The sequence below is a fragment of the Salvelinus sp. IW2-2015 genome, linkage group LG4q.1:29 (assembly GCF_002910315.2).
Source record: "Salvelinus sp. IW2-2015 linkage group LG4q.1:29, ASM291031v2, whole genome shotgun sequence".
Taxonomy (NCBI): Eukaryota; Metazoa; Chordata; class Actinopteri; order Salmoniformes; family Salmonidae; genus Salvelinus; species Salvelinus sp. IW2-2015.
In genome coordinates, this window is record NC_036842.1 from 18096904 (window position 1) to 18117690 (window position 20787).

At 42.6% G+C, this 20787-nt stretch overlaps 1 protein-coding gene and 1 long non-coding RNA gene across 2 annotated transcripts in view; one reads left to right on the forward strand and one right to left on the reverse strand.

Annotated features, from left to right (window-relative positions):
• The window catches only part of LOC111961591 (endoglin), a 65582-nt gene extending 53031 nt beyond the window's left edge, over window positions 1-12551 (forward strand). Inside the window, exons 9-14 of the mRNA XM_023983984.2 lie at window positions 6757-6905; window positions 7370-7600; window positions 8097-8163; window positions 11479-11586; window positions 11719-11766; window positions 12044-12551. Coding sequence (XP_023839752.1) covers window positions 6757-6905; window positions 7370-7600; window positions 8097-8163; window positions 11479-11586; window positions 11719-11766; window positions 12044-12168 — 728 coding nt within the window. The 3' untranslated portion in view covers window positions 12169-12551. The remainder of the gene's footprint in view (window positions 1-6756; window positions 6906-7369; window positions 7601-8096; window positions 8164-11478; window positions 11587-11718; window positions 11767-12043) is intronic.
• LOC139026834 (uncharacterized) overlaps window positions 1-20787 on the reverse strand; it is a 405332-nt gene that overhangs the window by 83198 nt on the left and 301347 nt on the right. The gene's annotated exons all lie outside the window — the stretch shown is intronic.

The following is a 20787-nucleotide window of genomic DNA, read 5'->3' on the forward strand; positions in this document are numbered from 1 at the left end:
GAATTTGAATTGGCACACCCCACAGGAAGTAGCATTTAAATTGAATGGAATTAAAGGAAGTATAATTTAATATCAATGAAATTCAAAATGGCTAATTTATACTATACATATGTTTATTTTGACCTATGGAGTCCAATACTATCTAAAACATATGGATGGAACAGATTGTTTAAACTCCTTCTCCTTACATTATTTGAAAGAATTACATAGTCTGGAAATATTCTAAAGATCCTTTTGTAGGTTATAAAATTCATAATTCACTTACATCTTATAAAATCACAGAATGCAAAAAAAACTACAGAATGGAAGGATTGACCTAATCTAATGAGAAAAATACAAAAAAAGACTGTAACAATAATATTTGAAATGGTATCTGTATATCTTTGCAGTAATAAGTGGAAGATGTGTTTTGTAAAAGATTTGTCAAAGGAATAAGACTTTCATGCTTAAGTCTCAGTTTGAATTCTTTGAATTGTTTAAATTAAATTATACTTCTTTTCATTCAAATTTCTGCTTCCTGTGGGGGTGTGTCCAATTAAAATGTACATTTCAATGAATGGGTTGAATTGAAATTAAGAAATTCCGAATTGATCCTAACCCTGGCACGACTCTTAGGTTACACTGAAACGTCACTTAACCGCCCCATTACAGTAGACCCCTACTTGAGTGATCATTACAAATCCATTATTCCTCTAGCCTGGCGGGGGAACAGGGAAGGTGTGCTGTGGTGTGTATGCGCTAGGCTGATGTATATATGTATACCGTATGGAGCCAGATTCCAGCCGACTCCACTGACGCACAGAGTTAAAAAGGTCCCATTTCCCAAGCCCCACTCAGGAAGCAAAGGAAAGACCTTGGCTCCAACTGGGTTGTGCAAACAGGCTCGTGGACACTTACCTAAATAAACATTCCTTTTCAAATGGCCCGCTCTGCTCAGAAAATAAAGAGAGAGAGAGAAAAAGAGAGTGGGAAGGAGAGAGATCAATAGACAGACAGAAAGAGGGAGAGAGGGAGGAGGGTGAGGAAGAGGGGGGGGCATGCTTAATGTGGCTGTTGTCAGACACATTTGGCAAATATGAGTTAGAGCGGTTCTAAATAAGGCGCTGACACACCCGATTGCTACGGAACAATGAGCAGACAAACAGAGCTGTCTGGCCTCCTAAGAGTAGTGTCTTAATGACTTAGGGCTGTATATAAAAAAGAATCCCTCCATGTATATAAAGGAACAAAAAAGAATGGAGTGGATCATGTTACAGACATATTCAATCATTTTTAATTGCTTTGTACATGTAGTGTATTTGTTTATAACTACTGCCTAGGCACACACTCTTCTCGAAGAAAAACTGGAAAAATCTACTTGTGAGGAATAACCTGAGAATAGTAGAAATGAGTAGTTTGTACATTTTTATAGCAGCCTCCCTAATACTCTTCTATGATTTAGTTTGACCAGGGGTCAAAGAGCTACTGGGTATCATTATTGCAATACAGGTTCAATTGATTTGAACCAATAGAATCATAACTTGACATGCAATAATAGATAGATGGTCAAAGTCTTGAAATTAAATGTCTAATGTATTTTCCTTTACTCACCAGGTGGCAAATGACTCCAATATGCAATTCCATGGTACAGTGAACGGCCAGAAAAAAAGCTTTCCCACAGACAATGAAGCTATAGTGAGGTGGGCCGCCGAGAAGTTTGGTGGTGACGTCCCTTCACCACCATCCAGAACCCAATGAGCATCGCTTCCACAGGGAGAGAGGGTGAACAGATACATACAACGTACCTCAAACTTACACAATTCTCAAGTGCCGTTTTTTGCTGGGTTTGTTAAGATAAACTGTGGCGGAAGATTGGCAGATAATGTAACACATCTGAATAATAAATATGAATGATTTTACAGGAACAAGACTCCTTCCAACTGGCTCCAACAACTGTACTCTTAAAACGAATGGCATGCGCTCAAGCACTATCTGAATTTAGAATCAAACATGCGTTGCTCAAATCCTGTTCGAACCAGCTTCCCCACAGCCACACTGAGAAAGAACTGTACATCGTCAACATCCCTAGGATGTCAGCATTCGGTACGACACCGAAGAGGTCTGTGGCTGAAAACATATAACACATTCCATGATAGTGCATTATATAGGTGATGTAATGTGTGTTGGTTGCTCTGAACTTTAAAGTAAAACATACTATTTTGTTCTCCAGCCATGTCTCTGTGCACGTCATCAGTGAGAGGCAGATCAGTCTGTTCCTAAGAGGACCTCAGGGTACCATTGTGGAGCATCCATGACCCAAAGCACACCCAGCGTTCAGTTGTAAGCACTGGACAACACTACTGCTGGCTAAATTGTAGTATCAATGTCTGAAACTGAATCACCATGACTCAGATATGTTACCTGATTTTTCTGGTGTTTCATTTCATGCCCAGTTATGCATGCATAACTTGAATTATTCTCTGTGACTGACAAAGTTGTCTTATAGAAATGGAAAATACTCTCTACTATATATGGTCATTTGATCTCTCTTTCCCTCTCTCTCTTTTCTCGCTCAGTCCAACAACGTGATCATGCTTGCTGCCACCAGCATGATGCATCAGATCCCTCCCACTATCAACATCTCCACAGACAGTGCTGATGCTGTACAGAAGAAGGCCTTGGACCATTTCAGAGCCAGACCATCACCAGCTACTCTGAGATCGAACCAATGCACCATGATCACACTGGTCCTAGGGAATAAGGACCACACTTCAGGTAAGATACGCTAGAGACACAGTGAGCATTTACAGTGCCTTGCAAAAGCATTCATCCACTTTGGCGTTTTTCCTATTTTGTTGCATCACAACCTGTAATTTAAATCGATTTTTAGTTGGATTTCATGTAATGGACCATACACAAAATCGTCCAAATTGGTGAAGTGTAAATGAAAAAAAAGAGCTTGTTTAAAAAAAACGGAAAAGGGGTGCGTGCATATGTACAGTTTCACCCCCTTTGCTATGAAGCCCCCTAAATAAGATCTGGTGCAACCAATTACCTTCAGAAGTCACATAATTAGTTAAATAAAGTCCACTTGTGTGCAATCTAAGTGTCACATGATCTTCCCATGATGTCAGTGTGTACACCTGTTCTGAAAGGCCCCAGCGTCTGCAACACCCCTAAGTAAGGGGCACCATCAAAGCAGCAAGGCACCATGAAGACCAAGGCACTCTCCAAACAGGTCAGGGACAAAGTTGTGGAGAAGTACAGATCAGGGTTGGGTTATAAAAATTATCAGAAACTTGAACACCCATTGAGCACCATTAAATTCATTATTTAAAAATTGAAAGAATATGCACCACAACAAACCTGCCAAGAGAGGCTGCCCACCAAAACTCACGGACCAGGCAAGGAGGGCATTAATCAGAGGCAACAAAGAGACAAGATAACCCTGAAGGAGCTCCATAGCAGAGATTTGAGTGTCTGTCCATGGACCACTTTAAGCCGTACACTGGGCTTTACAGAAAGTGGCCAGAAAAAAGCCATTGCTTAAAAAAAAACAAACAAGCAAACACTCGCCAAAAGGCATTATGGGAGACTCCCAAACATATGGAGAAAGGTAAAATTGAGCTTTTTGGCCATCAAAGAAAACTCTATGTCTGGGCAAACCCAACACCTCCCACCCCCCCTGAGAATACCATCCCCACAGCATGATTGGGGGGATGTTTTCATCGGTAGGGACTAGGAAACTGGTCAGAATTGAAGGAATGATGGATGGCAACTAATGACAGGGAAATTCTTGATGGAAACCTGTTTCAGTCTTCCAGAGATTTGAGACTGGGACAGAGGTCACCTTCCAGCAGGACAATGACCCTAAGCGTACACTTGAGTGGTTAAGGGAAAACATTACATGTCTTGGAATGGTCTAGTCAAAGCTCAGACCTCAATCCAATTGAAAATCTGTGGTATGATTTAAAGATTGCTAGACAGTGGACCAGTTCTACAAGAACATAACTGCTCATTATTGTTGTTTGGTATAATGGTGCTAACTAGTAACTGACCATAGAAATATTATGACTCTCTTAGTGATAGCTGACTAGCTCTAGTGAACTGAGTAGCCTAACTAACTAACGCCGTACTGACAGACTGTGTTGCCTAGCTAGCTCTGTAGTAGTACTGAGCTCACCTAGCCTGTAGTACTAGACTAGCTCCTGTACCTAGAGCTAGCTTCCATGTCTACTAGGACTAGCTGCGCCTGTACGATGCTCGTACTAGCTCCTGTACTAGACTGGCTCCTGTACTAGACTAGCTCCTGTAGTAGACTGGCTCCTGATAGTAGACTAGCTACTTGTAGTCTAGACTAGCTCCTGTGCAGTAGACTGGCTCCTGTAGTAGACTAGCTCTGTACTAGACTAGCTCCTAGTACTAGGACGAGCTCCTGTACTAGACTGCGATACTACGCTTCCTGTAGTAGACTAGCTCCTGTAGTAGACTAGCTCCTGTACTAGACTAGCTCTGTACTAGACTAGCTCCTGTGTACTAGACTGGCTCCCGTTACTAGACTAGCTCCTGTACTAGACTAAAGGCTCCTGAGACTAGACTAGCTCCTGTACTAGACTAGCTCCTGTACTAGACTGGCCCTGTACTAGACTAGCTCCTGTAGTAGACTAGCTTCCTGTACTAGACTAGCTCCTGTACTGACTAGCTCCTGTAGCTAGACTAGCTCCTGTACAGACTGCTCCTGTACTAGACTAGCTCCTGTACTAGACTAGCTCCTGTACTAGGACTAGCTCCTGTACTAGACTAGCTCCTGTAGTAGACTCAGCGCCTGTACTAGATTAGCTCCTGTACTAGACTAGCTCCTGTAGTAACTAGCTCTTTACTAACTAGCTCTGACTAGACTAGCTCTGTAGTAGGCTCCTGTACTAGGACTAGCTCTGTACTAGACTGGCTCCTGTACTAGACTAGCTCCTGCAGTAGACTGGCTCCTAGTAGTAGTACTAGCTCTGTACTAGACTAGCTCTGTACTAGACTGCCTACTGATAGTTACTAGACTGGCTCCTGTACTAGACTAGCTTACTGTACCTTAGACTGGCTCCTGTAACTAGACTAGCTCTGTACTAGACTAGCTCCTGTACTAGACTCTAGCTCCTGTACTGACTAGCTCCTGTACTAGACTGGCTCCCTGTACCTTAGACTAGCTCCTGTACTAAACTGCTTCTGTAGTATGACTAGCTCCTACTAGACTGCTCCTGTACTAGACTAGCTCCCTGCTACTACTGTGCTTCCTGTTACGTAGACTAGCTCATAGCTAGTCTACTAGATTGCTCCTGTACTAGAACTAGCTCCTTAGTAGACTGAGCTTCCGTACTGAGACTAGCTTCCTGTACTAGACTACTCTCCTGTTAGTAGACAGCTCCTGTACTAGATAGCTCCTGTTAGTAGACGTGCTGCCTGACTCAGTATTAGCGCCTGCTACTAGACATAGCTCCTGTAGTAGACTAGCCTGCTTACTAGACTAGCTCTGTACAGACTAGCTCCTGTAGTAGACTGGCTCCTGTACTAGACTAGCTCTGTACAGTAGACTGGCTCCTGTACTAGACTAGCTCCTGTACAGTAGACTGGCTCCTGTACGTAGACTAACTACTGTACTAGACTAGCCTGTACTAGACTAGCTCCTGTAGTAGACTGGCTCCTGTAGCTAGACTAGCTCTGTACCTAGACTAGGCTCCTTGTACTAGACTGAGCTCCTGTACTAGACTGGCTCCTTACCTAGAACTAGCTCTGTACTAGACTAGCTCCTGTACTAGACTAGCTCCTGTACTAGACTAGCTCCTGTACTAGACTAGCTCCTGTACTAGACTGGCTCCTGTACTAGACTAGCTCCTGTAGTAGACTAGCTCCTGTACTAGACTAGCTCCTGTACTAGACTAGCTCCTGTACTAGACTGGCTCCTGTACTAGACTAGCTCCTGTACTAGACTATCTCCTGTAGTAGACTAGCTCCTGTACTAGACTAGCTCCTGTAGTAGACTAGCTCCTGTACTAGATTAGCTCCTGTACTAGACTAGCTCCTGTAGTAGACTAGCTGCTGTACTAGACTAGCTCCTGTACTAGACTAGCTCTGTACTAGACTAGCTCTGTACTAGACTAGCTCCTGTAGTAGACTGGCTCCTGTACTAGACTAACTCTGTACTAGACTAGCTCCTGTACTAGACTAGCTCCTGCAGTAGACTGGCTCCTGTAGTAGACTAGCTCTGTACTAGACTAGCTCTGTACTAGACTAGCTCCTGTAGTAGACTGGCTCCTGTCCTAGACTAGCTCTGTACTAGACTGGCTCCTGTACTAGACTAGCTCCTGTACTAGACTGGCTCCTGTACTAGACTAGCTCTGTACTAGACTAGCTCCTGTACTAGACTGGCTCCTGTACTAGACTAGCTCCTGTACTAGACTGGCTCCTGTAGTAGACTAGCTCCTGTACTAGACTAGCTCTGTACTAGACTAGCTCCTGTATTAGACTAGCTCTGTACTAGACTAGACCTGTACTCGACTAGCTCTCTACTAGACTAGCCCTGTACTAGACTAGCTCCTGTACTAGACTGGCTCCTGTACTAGACTAGCCCTGTACTAGACTGGCTTGCTTAGCCAACATTATTATTATTTAGGGTTAGGGTGTTTATTAACTAATCAGTTCAAATAATCTATATGGTGCACCAATCCTGTAGTATCCTGTACAAATGGATTCTTACTGTCGGGTGATTTTTGTGTCTTTCTGTCTCAGTCAAAGAGGCTGCACCAACCGAGACAACCCCATCGCCCCCTAGCCCCCCTCAGATGCCTCTGCTCATGCAACTGTACACCTCTCCAGACTATCGCTCCCCTCTGGACCCCAACACCAAGGTGCAGAGCGACAAGAGGATCTACGCAGAGGTGAGAGACCTTTTATTTATTTCACTCTAGCACCCTCCCGCTCTCAGTAATCCACTCCCAGTTCATCCGCCGTGCCCACATTCTCACCCCCTAAGCCCTGCACATCATCACAACTGCACGACTCCTAACACAGAGAGCAAACATCTCTTCCATAGTATGGCAAGCTAGACAGGTATTCATGTTTGAGACAGAACCTGTTAGAGAATAATTTTGATAGTATCGTACCATTTATGTACAGTATATAACAACATGCATGATAGAGCGTGACCATATACAGATATGGGAGCAAATACAACCAACAACAAATACATCCACCAGCAAATACATCCACCAGCAAATACATCCACCAACATCTTCCACCAGGCCTGCTCTACGCTACAAAACAACACCCATACTGTAGTGTATGCAAACATTTCCAGGACTCCAATCATTCCTATCCTCACTTACATCCCTCTCCTCTCCAGATCTCAGGGCGGACACTGGGGGAGATTGTCCTGACCATCAAGGTGATCAACTGCTCGGTGCGCTCCAAGGGCTCTTGCCCGGTGGTGAGGGACATGCCCTTCAGGCCAGAGGAATGCTCCTCCACCGTGTGCCCCAACAGTACCAGGGTTAGCTTCTCCTTAGAGCTGCTCCAAGACCTGGCCTCCACTAGCTGGGACCTGGAGTGCTCCGTCAAACTCTGCTTCAGCGAGGTATGTAGGTGGAGGAGATATGGGTGGCGGGGGGAAAGAGGGGTATTGCTTTATTGACTTATAGGACACAATATTTTGCTGTCATTTATTTTTGTATCTTTTCTTTAATAATAACAATGGTGGGCCGAAACATCCAAATAGATGTTTCCATTGAGCATTTATTCATTAAATCTTAAGTTTTTCTCTGACACATTTGTTTCAACATCATAACAGTAGCTATGCTTCTAGTACGTGTACTTTTAGAGTTAGACTGAATGTGAAATATCATAAGCAGAGTAGATTCTTAAAGTGATAGTGTGTGCCAACATGTTTAACTAAACTATGTTAATTCTAAGCTGTAGATTAGTCAACAAACCAAATCTCCAGTGAACTTTCACTTCATCATCAAGGCATTTTTGGTGTTTCGAGTTTACTTTAGTAATTATTTGTATCTTTGCCAACAAAGTACACTTAATGATCGGTTTGTATCACTCTCTCTTTTGGTAATGTCTTGTAGAAATGTGGAGATGGAGGAAGAGTGAAGAGGAACTTGGAGGTCACCCAGACATACATCCCACCACCAAGTGAGTTCAGTTTTAACTGCAAAGTTTTAAAGCCTTCCAGCTCTGTTGTTGTACTGTAGTTTGTCCTTCTGGCAACCCCGTCCTTCATTTTTCTCTTATCAGTTTTGGCATCAGGTAACATTTACAGTACACATGATAATCCCATTGTTAGCCCTAAACAAGATTCATAAATTCATATTTGGGTGTATTTTAAAACACGACCCTTCTCTGTCGTTGAGATATCCCTAACTTCCCCTATGCTGCGCAATCGTTTTTCCTTAAAAAAATWAAAAAATAAAGATTGTCAAATGAAATCACCAATAACACAGCTGTCAAATGCAACAGTAGGAGAGACACCACATTGTCCTCCTCAACCCTCAAGGATTCCTCTATCGGAACATTCCATCATCCATTTCATTCTGGCCACAGCAGAGGCTGGCTGGCTTGTCTGTCCATCTCGGTTGTACTGCCTACCATTGAGCTCCACTCCAACGTTGGGCCCATCATCATGCCGATGATGAGGTCAGGATATACAGAGAGAGACAGGTCGTGGAGGGGATGTGAGGTGGGGCCTCCTCCTTAGGAAGGCCTGCAGCCTGACCTTGTGGCCACAATCAGCCAGTAATGACCCTCGGGGGGGATCCATTGTGTCCGAGGTCTGGCTGCTGGGCCGTCTGTCCAAACACGGGCCCCGGGGCTGGCGCTATTGTCAGAGACAGAGGCCCTGAACACAAAAGGGGGAAGGTGTTACTCTTCAAAGGGGAGGACAATCTCCGGGCAGATGAGTCAGGAAAAAATATCGCATTCCTCAACCGCTGTAAGCCCAGAAGGGAAGCCCATAATTTTTTTGCAAAAAGGAAAAGAAAAGACGACAAACTTCAGGTTCATGTTTTGGCTTACCACACAGCTCCCCAAATTTGGCCAACAACTTATTTTTTCGTGCAATTTCCTCACACAGTAGAAGAGGATACAGGTTGGATCATCAGCGGATGTTGGTGTTTTAGGCTGATGCTGCCAGGCCCTCACTGCTCATTTTTGTTATTGTGTCCCTGTTTTGTCAGCCAACCCATTATGGTCCACATGTCAAGGAAAGGTCATGTGAGTGCGTGGAGGGACTCAGGGACTTGCTGTGATGGCGGATGAAAGGGAATCCGTGGCAAGGGATCAACGTTTTCTCCCATTAAACTTCAGGCAACTCCTCATTGACCTCAGCGCTACTTTCATCCATGCCTGCACACACAGTGCACACACCAAACAACTGGAACCAACCAACTCTATGGGCTCTCTGAATTGGTCATGTAGTCAGTTCCACTCACTTCTTCTTCAGAATTCTGGCCAGAGAATTGGAGCTCAGTTGAGGCCGGCTGACTGCTGCTAGCTGCTGCTAGGGGCCTCGCCTGTTTTGATTGGCCAGGATATGGCTTCCCCTCGGCTGTCCTTCCTGTTTGGTAGCTGTCCCCCAGAGGACTCTTGGGAGTCGTAGTGTCGTAGTGCAGGCCTGCTGCTGTCCGTCCCCTCCACCCCACCTGCGACGCAGCTGCTACTTCCTGTCCCTGTTTGCTTTTCGGCCCATTCTGGAAAACAAATGTAAAAAATACTTTAAAACAGGCTTCTGTTTAGACATGGACTGGGACAGGGCCGTTGAGTCGGTAATGCTGGTAGTAGATCATTCCCCTCCTATAAAGATTACTTTAATCACTTACAATCTAATTCATGAGATTTAATCGAAGGATGTAGCCCACATTAGATTCATTATGATGGTACACGAGCATTTCATTATGTTGTGACAGCAGAGCAGTGATGTATTTTAATAGGGTGAGGGGATGAATTATCTTTATTATTCTTATAGATTAATCCATGGAAACCATCAATAGCAATATTAACAGGCAAGCGGTGCAGCCAAACAAACAGAATGCAGGCCCTCATCCTTCCTGCATCCTGTCTTTCCTGTCCTTCAAGAAAAGAGAGAGCCTAGTGTAGTGCTGGGCCTAGTGTAAAGCACAGGGGAGAATGACTGTCATTGAAGCCATGGAAGTTCAAGGCTGACCGCGGTACTGCAGGCATTGTTAGAAAACAGGATCCCCCACTATAGTGAATGGAAAAATAGCAATCTGGTCAATCTTCTTGTAAATAAAATAGAAGACAACCAATAATTGCTCAAATACACCAAATATATATCCGCAAATACACCAAATGTATGTCCGCACGCAGAAGAACGTAAGGATAATTGAGTTGCTAATGGCAGCCTGCAGTACCCCCGGTCGGCATTCAACTTGAGTTACTCAATGAGAGGGGCCAGCACTGAGCCAGCCTGCAAAGTCACTTCCTGGAGGGTCAGTGCTATTGGGGATCCTTGTGACGTCCCTACCCTTCTAACTCTTACACTAACCTTAACTATAACTTAACCTTAACCCTTCACCATTTTAAAACTTCAATGGGTTAAGGACATCCCAAGGATACTGGATTGGAGTAGCTCAAACTGTACATGTTATGTGAACATTTAATTTGACTTAATTTGGCTTCAATTAGCTATTGAGTCTTTACATAGGAATGTATGGTGTCACGTGATTGATGGCTTTGTCCATTCATATATTCAGTCATTGTTAAGACACAGGATGGCTCCTGCCCAGAGGACTGATGATTAGCTTCCTCCCAAATTCTCAGGATCCATGTTGGAGATTTCCATTAGGGAAGTAGCAGAAGCTGGGGAACTTGTGTGTGTGTGTCTTCGTGTGCATACATTTGTGCACGTATGCTCGCGTGCTTGGATGCACAAGTGTTTGTGTGTGTGTGTGTGTGTGTGTGTGTGTGTGTGTGTGTGTGTGTGTGTGTGTGTGTGTCAGAGGCCTGTGTCAGTGCCAGAGCTAGCAGCACATGGCCAGAGCCTGTTTTCAGCAAAGCTGATTTGAGAGTTCCGTCGATGGAGAGCAATTTTGCCTCAGCCGTTGGCTTAAGAGTTGTTTTGTTTGCTCCTACGTCTGTAAATGCTGGAACAGCTTGTGTGGGACAATGCCACACACAGGCTGCCCAGGGGGCACTGCCAGGGCCAAGCAGTGTGACCACAAACTTAAATTCACATGATGAGAGAGCCAGAACTTCATCACAACAGTGATAACCATTTGTTTCCACAAACAGATTTGGCCTCAATTGTGCAATGTGCTTGAGACAAAGAAAAATTCATGAGCTTGTAATGTTAACTGGTTGTGTGCTGGAAATGAGGATATCATAGGAGGAATAATCTCTCAGTGATTCCACTGATATCCATGGATATCCAACAATTCTACTAAACACCTCAATGTGAGACATGCATTCATGTGTTTCTCCTGTGTGTTCTAGTGGCGTGTATTGACTTTGGTCTGTCAGCCGTGCTGGGCATCGCCTTTGGAGGCTTCCTGATCGGAGTTCTGCTCATCGGAGCTCTGTGGTTCATCAAGATCCGCACAGGTGAGTCGGAGTCCCACTATCTCTTTTGTGGTGTTACATTTACATACCATACAAAAGGGTTTTTCGAGGTCTATTTCCCTTTTCATTCAAACTTAATTTTAAAACAGTATTATTTTGTTTTATGGGATCTAGGATACCCCACCGGACTGGATGTAGGGTCGACTACTGCAAACCTCTCGAGTAAGATGCTAGTCACTGTTTCTGGTTGATGCCAGTCCCAGTTAAATGTATAGAGTTCTATTTTCCTTGAAGGGGGAATAGTAAAGTAGTCAAACCATGTGGATGAGGTAAACCTGTCTCCTCCTCCTTTTCTGATCTTTCTCATGATCACTATCCCTCAAACAACCAACCAACCAGTCAATCAGTCTTTATTATCCCAGAAGCAGTTGGTTTGCAAGCTGAAATTGAGTTTGACAAATTGGTTAACATAAATCAAAAAATTGTCCTTTCTCTCCAGGATGTCCTTGCTCTCTGACCAGCAAACGGCAACCTGTCTCCAACAACCCCTCCCCCTCTGAGAACAGTAGTGCCAATGCCAGCATTGGCAGCACTCAGAGCACGCCAACAAGCAGCATGGCATGACACCATCACCAACACCGTCTCCCCTCTCCGTCACACTGAGGGGGCTCCATGCTATTTGGTTTCTCTTTCACAATGCTTAAGAAAGCATTACCCCCCTCTCTTTAGTCACACCACATCACGCACCCTTCCTCACCAACCTGAGGGGGGGGGTTAGGTCGGGGAGGGACAGCTGTAGTCTAGTCCAGGCTCCTAACACCCTCCTCTCCGGCCTCCCAGCAAACGTTCCAGACCGGAAGTCAGAGAGGGTGGGGGGAAAAATGCCCTGGCTCCCAGCAACAGGAAAAACAAAGCATATCCCCAAGAACTAACAGGAAATTCACTGCATTCTTTTCAATGAATTGTGCCTCTCTGATGGCGGCACAATAAGAGTGAGTCAGGGGGGGGGGGAAAAGACAAAAGATTTACTTTAAAAACATTATTAGATAAACTGTTTTGGCTCTCAACATCCACAATTGTTGTGATAGGAAATGTCAAGGCCCCTTTTTCCAGGCAATTTAGAGATATATTCTGGACTGACATCCGTTCTTTGACGTTGACTGTAGTTTGAATTCAAATTTGTATTACTGTATATGGGTGGCTGGAAGACACCATGTCAGATTTAAAGATTTCAGACAGTAAAAAGCTAGAATATCCCATGTTCTCTTCCAACACCAAGGGGAATCTGTATTCATGGGATTTAGGAAAGATTGGGAAAAGGCTACCTCTTAATTTATGTAGATATAGGATTGTTAAGCATAAGCTTGACAATGGCTTCTTCTGGTGAGCTAGTGAGATAAATAAAAACAATTTTCTCTTTCATTCCATTTCACTTGAGTTACATCATATTGTTTTGCTCAGAGCCATCTCTTACATACAAGCAGAATTTATAACAAAACATTTCTTGCAAGTCAAATGTTTCACTATGTATACAAAAGTATGTGGACACCCTTTCAAATTAGTGGATTCGGCCATTTGAGCACACAGCCATGCAATCTCCATAGACAAAAATTGGCAGCAGAATAAGTGCTGTTATTGTGAAGTGAAAACGTCTAGGATCAACAACGGCTCAGCCGCGAAGTAGTAGACCACACAAGCTCACGGGATCGCCGAGTGCTGAAGCGCGTAGCACGTTAAAATCGTCTGTCCTAGGTTGCAACACTCACACAGAATTCCAAACCTCCTCTGGAAGTAACGTCAGCACAATAACTGTTTGTCTGGAGCTTCATGAATAGTTTGTTGGGAGCTTCATGAAATGGCCGAGCAGCTGCACACAATCCTAAACTCACCATGCGCCATGTCAAGCGTCGGATGGAGTGTTGTAAAGATCGCCGCCATTGGACTCCGCAGCAGTGGATATGCTCAGTGGAAACGATCAATTGTCACACCGATTGCGAGCCAGGCCTAAATCGCCCAACATCAGTGTCCGACCTCACGAATGCTTTTGTGGCTGAATGGAAGTAAGTCCCTGCAGCAATGTTCCAGCATCTAGTGGAAAGCCTTCACAGAAGAGTGGATTATGTTATYGCAGCAAAGGGGGGACCAACTCCATATTAATGCCCATAAATTTGGAAGGAGATGTTAAACGAGCAGGTGTCCACATACTTTTGGTCATGTAGTGTACTTGAGCCTTAGCAAATGAGTTGGTTTTATAGTAATTTAAAAAATATATAATATTTATCTCAAATTGTATTATGTCTAGATACACATTTCACTTTTCGCAATGCAAACCAAAGTCAACACTAAAGCAAAAGTTGTTACCAAAGAAATTGCGCTACATTTTTAAAGATGAAGTTTGAAAATCAAAATGATTGAACTCAGGAAAAACTGAGGCATTATTGTAATTTAGGGTGAAATTATTTATGTCAAGTGCCAAGGAAAATGGAAATCAGATAGATTGAATCGTAAGTGCAAACCCGTTCTATGTGTAAGTGTACAAATGTAAATGTATTTTGATTGTATTGCCTTGTTTTTACCTCTTTGAAATTGCTCTCACAATACAAAGTAAAGCCTTGTGGTTATGACCTGCTGGGTATAAAGACATTCCCTTCAAACATTCCATTCAGCCGTATCTCCTAAAGAGACAGCAATACTGTACCATAAGTATACAGTATATAATTTAAAATGTTATTGTAATGATTGTACTAGTTATTTTATAGTTCAGTATGCCAATGTACAGCAACACAGAGTCTAATCTATCGTAATTCGTAATTAATTTGCTTCCTCAACCCAACACTGTGTTTTTAATGGCCCAACGTGTTTTTGACATTTTATTTTTTAAATGATGTAGCTAGTAATGCGTTGTGTGTGTGTTTCTGTGCATATGCACGAGTGAGTGCATGCATGCAAGTGTGCATATGTGTGTGTGTGTGTGTTTGTGCATACAAGCATGTGTGTGTGTGTGAATGTACTCTAAGATGTGTACACTCAGAGGAAAACATTAGAAATTGCCACTTGAGTATTTGTGTAATATGAGGAGTTAATTCTATATGCAATGTCAATGCAGTTTATTTTGTAGGAGTGTTGTTTCTTATATTCTTATTTTATTAATTCCATAGCTTCTGTGTTATTCTCCATATGTTCCAAAGAATTAGGACTATTCCCTATTACTAAATGCAGTTTTTTACTTGTAGTCATTTGTAACCAGATGGCCATTGATTTATACTTTCTATATTCCAGTTTAAATTGTATGATTTGTTTTGTTATTAATTTCTATAAACATCATTAAAACTACCATCAAGTCGCTAAAGCCAAACTCCAGAGCCCACATTACTGGTGTTATGTAAACAGTTATTGTTGCTCTAACTTATTCCGTTCAACTTTACCCTCACCCTAAGCCCCCTGCCATACAATAACAAAGCTAATCTTCTCTGATTCGAGATACTCTGTACTGGTGTGATAGGCTGATGCATTCCATTTGTAATACTGTGGACTAGGTCCCAGCAGCACTTCATTTTTTGGGGTGTACAGAAACTAACCTCATCCACCACCAATATGCAGCACCCACCTGATGCACAGCAGCCATTGTGTGCCAACACCTTTAACTCATGACAGTCAGTGTATGAGTGGCATCCCCTTGAGCTGAACCTCCAAACAGGCAAGCAACAGTGGATTGAGGGAGAGTTGTAGTATCAGACAGTCAGTGACAGCTAGGCTCTTTGTGAATACTGACAGAACACAGGGTAAATCAGATGGGCCGTCAGTTAATCCAGTCATTAACCCAGCAGATTCCTGCACGACCTCTGGCTCTGACTTCCTCTGCTCAGAGATGCACACACATCAAGCAATCTTCCACACTCTGCCCGTTTCCCTGTTCTCACAATGATAGACAGATGGTGTATGTGTGTTTAAGACAGTGTACGTGCATCTGAGAGTGTGTGTCTATTGGGAAGGTGTCTTTATTTCAATCCAGAAAGGAGAGGGAATCTTTGTTATTGAGTGATCAACTCAACGCAGCTCTCGAGATGGGATGCTCCCAAATAAACAAGGTCTATGTGGGGGAGCAAAATGTCATCCAGTATTTCTGTGATCACATGCAATGGTAGTCATTCAAACAAGCTGATTACTTTTTTAGTTTTATGACATAATATGCTACTGCTCTCCACAGCATTTCTGCCCTGAATTTCTGCAAATGGTCAGTGTGAACCAGAGTGACTTGACACAACGCAAGCAAACAAGCTGTACAAACAAAACGGAAATAAAGGGGTTCTAGTCTGCCATGAAGCGTTCATCCATGTGTACGGTTAAGAATCTAGCTACATTTTCAGCTATTATACATTTCTAATTTTGTCAGAAATTTGTTTTCATTGCAAGTTAAAGCATACTGTTAGCTAGCTAGTGAACGTTAGCTTGCTGGCAAACGTTGCGTGTGTGATCTGTGTAGTAATATTATTCCTATCTCAGAAACCATTTGCATTGCTAGTTATAGCCTAAAGTTAGCTAGCTAGCTAACATTGAACCTAGTTGGTTAGCTTTAGCTACCTGCAGATTCATACTACAGCATTTCATGCATGGTGGCTGGCTATGGCAATCAGTTTGTATTGCTAGTAGATAAAGTGTATTTTTACCTGGAGTGTTTTATTTTAGGCTACTACCTTACTCACTCTGTTTAGCACATGGCCTCACATGTGAATCCTTAAATTGATGGCTGGGTCTAAAGGCTTAAGAGGGTGTGAATGATGCTAAATACGTGTAATCAAAGAAGAGCTCTCTAGTAGGTGTATCAAAACATTCAAGGGCCATTTTCTCAAAAGTCGTGCTTACTAGTTTATCAACTTGCAAATAATTACTTTCCCATTGTTCCTCAACCATGGTGTATGATTTTCAATTTTGTACATCTGAGTCTGCTTTTATCCAATGTAAAAAACACAATTTCAAATGTTGCTACAAAAGATCGAATCGAGGTAGTCGGTCACATACTTTGTAACTAATAGAATACATAAAACCTGAATACATTAAAACTCCTCTGGAGAGAGAGGGAGAATCAAGTGGCCAAGTACTGTATCTGAACCCTAGTTAACCATTAGGTCACCCCCCCCACACACACAGTTCCCTCCACAGGAATTTTATTCACAGGAATACCTTTTTATGTAATAAAAAAAATTCTGATACGAAAGCAGTGACATAAAGTCCTTTTCCTCATAGTGATCTGTACTGGGCTGCTGTTTTAGAAATAAGGCCTTAGATAACGGAGCTTGGATGCACTTGTGTTTAATGTATTTCTCTACACAGAATGTCACGTCTCAGGATTGTTAACGTTGGTAGAGTCTGTCATCTTAACAAAATGGCTGCTCCAATTAAAATTTAAAAAATGCATTGTTCTCGTGGCACAGGCAATTCCATATTTCCTTTTATGGCGCATTGACCAAACTCAAATTATACCATATGTATTTGTATGTTGTRTTTTGAAAAATGTATATATGATTTGTGTATCAAACATCTTAATAAAATGAATAAACCAAAGGAATTGTTTGTGACTCTTATTGTGATATCTTCAGATCTACAGTATTATGATTCCCTTGCTGCATTACATGTAAGAATGTAAGAACAGGGTTGAAGACACAACATAGCTGCTGTGRGACTCAAGCCACTACTATATATTGGGTCTCCAACAATGTTAGACACACAGTGTCAGAGAGCAATTATAATATAGGCTAGCAAGCTGGGCCGTGCACTTTCACAGGCAAGGCAGGGAGCATCACACATGAAGTCAGCCAGCAGCAGCATGCTTTTAGTCTTCAATTAATCATTTCCGATCATGGGAAGAAAGGAACAATGTGTTTTTAAACTAGAGCAGTTGGAATTTGTGTATTCCTAAGTAGCACACAATGATTAATTTGGTTTTCAAGGATTCGTGCTGTCCGTAAATTGCAAAGTTCACTTTTCCACCCCCGTGCTGTTAAAGGTCAGCATTACATGAGACATAGCACACCCTTATTACTGTATGTCAAAGTATACATTCATACTGCTTATTTGAGCATGTCTATGGACGGATTAACTGCCTATAATATGCAATGCATTCGGAAAGTATTCAGACCCCTTCCCTTTTTCCACWTTATGTTACGTTACAGCCTTATTCTAAAATTGATTAAATAAAATAAAAATCTCTTAAATCTACACACAATACCCCATAATGACAAAGAGAAAACAGTTTAGAAATATTTGCAAATGTGTTAAAAATAAAAAAACAGAAATACCTTAAGTATTCAGACCCTTTGCTATGAGACTCGAAGATAAGATCAGGTGTATCCTCTTTCCATTGATCATCCTTGAGATGTTTCTACAACTTTATTGGAGTCCACCTGTGGTAAATTCAATTGATTGGACATAATTTGGAAAGGSACACACCTACAGTTGAAGTCGGAAGTTTACATACACTTAGGTTGGAGTCATTAAAACTCATTTTTCAACCACTCCACAAATATCTTGTTAACAAACTATAGTTTAAGGAAAGTCGATAGGACATCTACTTTGTGCACGACACAAGTAATTTTTCCAACAATTGTTTACAGACAGATTATTTCACTTATAATTCACTGTATCACAATTCCAGTGGGTCAGAAGTTTACATACACTAAATTGACTGTGCCTTTAAACAGCTTGGAAAATTCCAGAAAAGTATGTCATGGCTTTAGAAGCTTCTGATAGTTAATTGACATCATTTATGTCAATTGGAGGTGTACCTGTGGATGTATTTCAAGGCCTACCTTCAAACTCAGTGCCTCATTGCTTGACATGGGAAAATCAGCCAAGACCTCAGAAAAAAACTTGTAGACCTCCACAAGTCTGGTTTATCCCTGGGAGCAATTTCCAAACGCTTGAAGGTACCACGTTCATCTGTACAAACAATAGTATGCAAGTATAAACATCATGGGACCACACAGCCGTCATACAGCTCAGGAAGGAGACGCGTTCTGTCTCCTAGAAATTAACGTAGTGCAAATCAATCCCAGAACAACAACAAAGGACCTTGTGAACATGCTGGAGGAAACAGGTACAAAAGTATCTATATCCACAGTAAAACGAGTCCAATATRGACATAACCTGAAAGGCCGCTCAGCAAGGAAGAAGCCACTGCTCCAAAACGGCCATAAAAAAGCCAGACTAGTAGTGTGCAACTAACTGCACATGGGAACAAAGATCGTACTTRTTGGAGAAATGTCCTCTGGTCTGATGAAACAAAAATAGAACTGTTTGGCCATAATGACCATCGTTATGTTTGGAGGAAAAAGGGGGAGGTTTGCAAGCCGAAGAACACCATCCCAACCGTGAAGCATGGGGGTGGCAGCATCATGATATGGGGGTGGTTTGCTGCAGGAGGGACTGGTGCACTTCACAAAATAGATGACTTCATGAGGAAGGAAAATTATGTGGATATATTGAAGCAACATCTCAAGACATCAGTCAGGAAGTTAAAGCTTGGTCGCAAATGAGTCTTCCAAATGGACAATGACCBCAAGCATACTTCCAAAGTTGTGCCAAAATGGCTTAAGGTCATCAAAGTCAAGGTAGTGGAATGGCCATCACAAAGCCCTGACCTCAATCCCGAAGCAAATGTGTGGGCAGAACTGAAAAAACATGTGTGAGCAAGGAGGTCTACCAACCTGACTCAGTTACACCAGCTCTGTCAGGAGGAATGGGCCACAATTCACGCAACTTATTGTGGGAAGCTTGTGGAAGGCTCCCCAAAACATTAGACCCATGTTAAACAATTTAAAGTCAATGCTGCCAAATACTGTTTGAGTGTATATAAACTTGGGAATGTGATGCCCCACTGGGAATGTGATGAAATAAATTAAAGCTGAAATAAATCATTCTCTCTACTATATTCTGACATTCCACATTCTTAAAATAAAGTGGTGATCCTAACTGACCTAAGACAGGGATTAAATATCAGGAATTGTGATAAACTGATTTTAAATGTATTTGGCTAAGGTGTATGTAAACCTCTGACTTCAACTGTATATAAGGTCCAATATTTGACAGTCCAAGTCAGAGCAAAAACCAAGCCATGAGGTTGAAGGAATTGTCCATATAGCTCCGAGACAGGATTGTGTCGAGGTATAGATCTAGGGAAGGGTACCAAAACATTTCTGCAGCACTGAAGGTCCCCAAGAACACAGTGGCCTCCATCATTCTTAAATGGAAGAAYGGCCTTCGTCAGGGAGGTGACCAAGAAACCGATGGTCACTCTGACAGAGCTCCAGAATTCTTCTGTGGAGATGGGAGCTCCTTCGAGAAGGACAACCATCTCTGCAGCACTCCACCAATCAGGCCTTTAATGTAGAGTGGCCAGACGGAAGCCATTCCTCAGTAAAAGGCACATGACAGCCCACTTGGAGTTTGCCAAAAGGCACCTAAAGGATTCTCAGACCATGAGAAACAAGATTCTCTGGTCTGATGAAACCAATATTGAACTCTTTGGCCTGAATGCTAAGCGTCACATCTGGAGGAAACCTGGCACCATCCCTATGGTGAAGCAGCATCATGCTGTGGGGATGTTMTTCAGCGACAAGGACTGGGAGACTAGTCAGGATCAAGGGAAAGATGAACGGAGTAAAGTACAGAGAMATCCTTGATGAAAACCTGCTCCAGAGCGCTCAGGACCTCAGACTGGGGCAAAAGTTCACCTTCCAACAGGACAATGACCCTAATCACACAGCCAAAGACAACGCAGGAGGGGTTCAGGACAAGTCTCTGAATGTACTTGAGTGGCCCAGTCAGAGCCCGGACTTGAACCTGATCGAACATCTCTGGAGAGACCTGAAAACAGCTGTGCATCGACGCTCCCCATCCAACCTGACAGAGCTTGTACTAAGTAAAGGGTCTGAATACTAATGCATGTTGACAAATGTTGTAGTTAATGATCTAAACATCTGCCTTAAATTATTTTAAATGAATTGGTTTTTATTTCGAATTGGGAACCTGCACTCAATGGTGAAAATGGTCTGTTAAAGTCATATCAGCCCATCGGGTATGAAATGTTTTAGGTCTTATATCTGCGGTAACACTGTTTCAGTGCTTGCATGGAGTGCTTCAACAGGGCAAACCATATTAGAGGTCGAGTTATAACTGAGCCCATCTAATTCATAAATTTAAATGAATTACTTAAAAATAAGTTTGTTGAATTTTTGTGTAAATGAC